At 47.4% G+C, this 4,194-nt stretch overlaps 1 protein-coding gene across 2 annotated transcripts in view; it reads left to right on the top strand.

Moving 5' to 3' along the window:
- The first annotated feature begins 253 nt into the window (after positions 1-253).
- The window catches only part of EDIL3 (EGF like repeats and discoidin domains 3), a 267,133-nt gene continuing 263,192 nt past the window's right edge, over positions 254-4,194 (top strand). For both annotated transcript variants that reach the window (XM_035310845.1, XM_035310844.1), the window contains exon 1: positions 254-605. In XM_035310845.1, coding sequence (XP_035166736.1) covers positions 548-605 — 58 coding nt within the window. In that variant the 5' untranslated portion in view covers positions 254-547. The remainder of the gene's footprint in view (positions 606-4,194) is intronic.

The raw sequence follows: 4,194 nt of genomic DNA, 5'->3' as shown, positions 1-4,194 counted from the left end.
ATGCTGAGAAAGGTAGAGGGGGCGAGGGGGGGCGTCCAGGGCCTCCAGACAAAACTTTGAGTGCCCCTCCCCGAGACAATGGGGATGCGTGGGACTATGCGGGAGGGGGACACCCCCTCCTCTTTATCCTCCTCCCCACGCTTTCCTTCCTCCCCCCCTCCCCCCCCACCTCCCCTCCACTCCAGAGCCGCTCGGAGGGCCGTGCTGGCGGCAGGCAGGGAGGGAGGGAAGAAGGGCAGGAGGGAGGGAGGCTGCGGAGGCGGAGGCAGCGGCGGGACGGAGGCCGGCGGCCGCTCTGTGCTGGAGGAGCGGCGGCGGCACCTGGCGGGCGCGACGGGGCATCCTTCTCGCCGCGGGTAGGGCGGCGGCAGCGGCATCGGGAGCTGCGCTCGGCCCCGGGGCCGAGCCGGGAGGGACCAGCCCAGCCTCACGCCTCGCCTCGAGGAGGAGGAGGAGGAGGAGGAGGGAGGACGAAGAGGAGGAGGTGGAGGCTCCGCCGGCTGCTCGCTCCGGCAGAGGCTGCGCGGTCGCGGGAGGAGAGGGGACCATGAGCCGCGCAGTGCTGGCCTGGCTGGCGCTCTGCGGGAGCCTGGCGCTCGCCCGAGGTGAGCCGTCGGGGGTCGGGCGTCGGGGTCGGGGGTCCCAAAAGTCTCAGCCCAAGTGCGCGGGAGCCGGGCGGGCGCGGCCGGCGGTGGGTTCCTCCGGCCGGGCTGCCTTTTTGTTCGCGTTGGGCATGGCACGGACTAAAGCTCCTCATCCCAGGCAGAAGCCGGCCAGCTTGCCTTCCCCGGGCACGTTTTGTTTCGCAACTATGCTTAATGAGCGGGGAGAAGGCATGCCCGGAGGGCTGAGATGTAACCCAGACGAGCGGCTGGGAAGATTTAACAATACCCGCAGAGCTGTCCACATCTCTCTCTCTCTCTCTCTCTTTTTAATATATATATATATATTTTTCCTTCCTTTCCACCCCGCCACACCGCCCCAGTCAGCCGTCTTCATTTTAACTTGAAGGCTCGGGGAGCCGGAGGTCCAGCAATCCGCGGAGCAGTTTGCAAATATGTTCGGGGGCTTCAGCATCGCGGCAGTATTGGACAGCTCTCCTCAGACTCCCCTTTTCCTGCTGCTCTTTAACTAGGGCACCTCCGTCTGAAACATCAGCGGCGCGTTCTCCATCTCTCACCCACCCCCCCAACACGCTCGGTAAAAAAATCCCCAACTCCCGAAAAATAACTTTACGAGTTCTCTTCATCATTATTTGAAATAAGCCTTCACTGTAAGCAGAGTGGGGTTTCCGACTCCGCATTTAAAAGAAAAAGAAAAAAGAAAAAAAGTTGTCGGGGCTCAGCCGGCGGCGGTGCGGGCGGGTGGACGGGGACCGGCGGAGAGGGAAGGAAGGCTCCGGGGGTGGCCAGAGCTCACCTGCCCGGTCCCGGCCACCACATCCTCTGGGGACGACCCCCGGCTGCCCCCCGCCGGCTACCGGGCACGGGTGAGGATTTTCGGCCGCTGGGAGCCGCGGCCTCGCCCCCCGGGTGGAGGCTGCTGCGGTCCCTCCATGGGCAAGGCACATCTCGGGGGGTGGGGGTTGAAGAAGAAAGACCTTGTTGTCCCGGTTGTACCTCCCCGAAACTGAGCAGAACAAGTGTATCCTGAGGACTCACAGAGTATTTTCATTGACTGCGACCTGTTCTCGTTATTGTTCACTTTTTTTTTTTTTTTTCATTTTAAAATGAAACCGATGTATCAGTAAAATTGAATATTTTATCAGATCTTAAATTATTCAGCACGGTGGCTCCTCAAAATCCAATAACATTCACACAATTGCAGCGAGCATGTGATAGCTTATGCAAGATGTCATTGTACCTGCAGTTTATGCCTAAAGTCTTTTAAGCAAAAGACACTGCAACTGGCACAGAGTCTAGACGTGCCATTTGGCTTTGCTTTGGGCTTCTGTAGGACTTTGTGGGGTTCACACCTGAGATGTTTTTTCATTTAAGTCTATGGTTTTGCAATGTTTTTAGGTTACTTCAGAGCACAGAAAACTTCACAGATTTTCTAGAGCTGAGGAATAGGAAAAAAGAGTCCATTTGTTCTGTTCCTGCTTGGTTGTTCAGTTAAGGGTTTGTCCTTGGGTTTCAAAATGGAACAGAAGAAAATTATACAGTTTTTTTTTTTTTTTTTTTTTTTTTTAAATGCTGAAGCATTAAAATGCTGCTTGACAAGTCTGATATAGTGGGTTAATTTTGCTTGCTGTAATAATGTTTACTTTTAATACGTCTTCTCAATTTATGTAGACTCTAAGAGTTGTAACTAACAAACTCTTTAGAGAGCAGTTTTTGAACAGTGCAAAACTTTTTGTGCATCATTTGAATATTACTTGCTGATGAGTCCGTTCACATAATGGAGTATAATGAATGTATAATGAAAACCTATGCTAGTGTCATCTGTGCAGTGGTCAGTTCTTCCTTGTTTTCTTCAGGGGTAAATTCCAACTGCAGATCAAAGTTAAATTATACGGTTCATTACAGACCTATGTTTCAAGTCTGCCATCAAATAGAAAAATACCAATTGTTTGTTTTTTCTGGAGCACCGAAGAATAATGATGGAGATCAAATTCTGGTTGATTTATCACATCTTAAAAACCTTTTTTGCTTTTTACGTTTGGAACACATACATCATTATATCATACAGTATATCAGTATATCAGCAAATCATTTATTTTTCTTTAAAAAAGGGGAGAGAGGGACAAGAGACAGTGAAAGTCATCCCAGTAACATGAAAGTCATCCTAGTGGAAGACTGGAATTATCTTCTCTGTGGCTGATCTGACAAATTTGCAATCTCATGCACTGTAACAGGAGTCTGATTTTCAGAGATGTGTTTGTATGCATATATATGATGAAGCTAGGCTTCAAGGGTGAAGTGACTTCTACTCCTTAGCTTGCAAGAAAGATGCAGTTACATTTTTAATGAGGGATATGCTTTTATATGTATTTCTAAACAGCCATAAAGATTCACATTTGCTTTTGTTGCTGTTCCTTCATCAAATCAGAACAAGAGCAAATCTGAAGTTCCACTGTGCAGCAGACAGACAGTAACTAGCTACTAGAGTGACTACAGAGATTACAGGAGATTATTTCAGGTGGAACAGATACAGGGCATCTCATCTGCAGAAGTAGTGTAGGTTCTTTAGTTCCACTGTGCATTCTGTAGGAACAAATAAGCACAGCATTGCCAATAGATTTTTGGAACAGGGAGTGAAGATTGGGATCAAATGAGGGGAAAACATAACTGAAAACGGGTGGCTATCTTAGTCCCCAGATTTACTTCATGAAGCAGGGCAAACTGATCAGCTGTGGTAATGGTACCGTGTATTCCATGTCTATGTATTGAATGGTTTTGCAATAGGATCTTCTGAGGATTTACCATCTGAGTTGTCTTTGTCATGGAGCTGATCCTTAAATTGTATTGTACATTTTCATTTTCCTTGTTGCTGAGTTTTTAGGTTTCGTTTGTCTAAAAGTAATAGTTACATTGCTGAAACCAAGCAAATCTCATTCTTCTTTGATTTATGAATGTGAGCCTGAGATAAAATATTTTGGAACTTTCAAGGAACTCTTTCATAGATTTTGCTTTTACTTCGTTACAGGAGAGGAGGTGGGAACCTCCACTCTCTGAGGCTTAGAAGTGTCTGTAAAGTGTCTGTCGTTGCAGCTGGAATGAGCTGCAATGAGCAAAAATCCCGAGAAACAAGAGAGGTAAACTGTATGTTAGCTCACATGCAACTGTGCAAAAAGACTGAAAAGATCACCGACACTTGTAAAGACCAAGACTCCTCTGTTTTACTGAACACACCTTTACCTTTTTTGATGGCATCTGCTTCTGTACAAACTGCTGACAGTGTGACCCTGCATAATGATTTCCACTGTTCTTTTAACAAATCACATTTGTATTCAAATTGATTTTCCATGACTGCTCATACAGCCTCCAGAAAGCATATAGCAGGTACACTCTTGCATCCAGTCTGTGTCTGGTCAGTCTAGGACAGAATTTGTTGTCAAGCTGTAGATTCTTATAACTGGATTTAATAGAGCTGGTTGTATTCTTTTCTTTTCTTTTCTTTTCTTTTCTTTTCTTTTGTTTTCTTTTCTTTTCTTTTCTTTTCTTTTCTTTTGTTTTCTTTTCTTTTCTTTTC

Source organism: Oxyura jamaicensis, chromosome Z (assembly GCF_011077185.1).
Source record: "Oxyura jamaicensis isolate SHBP4307 breed ruddy duck chromosome Z, BPBGC_Ojam_1.0, whole genome shotgun sequence".
NCBI classification, from domain to species: domain Eukaryota; kingdom Metazoa; phylum Chordata; class Aves; order Anseriformes; family Anatidae; genus Oxyura; species Oxyura jamaicensis.
The sequence above is the reverse complement of the archived record's forward strand: the minus strand, read 5'-3'. Positions and strand labels throughout refer to the sequence as shown.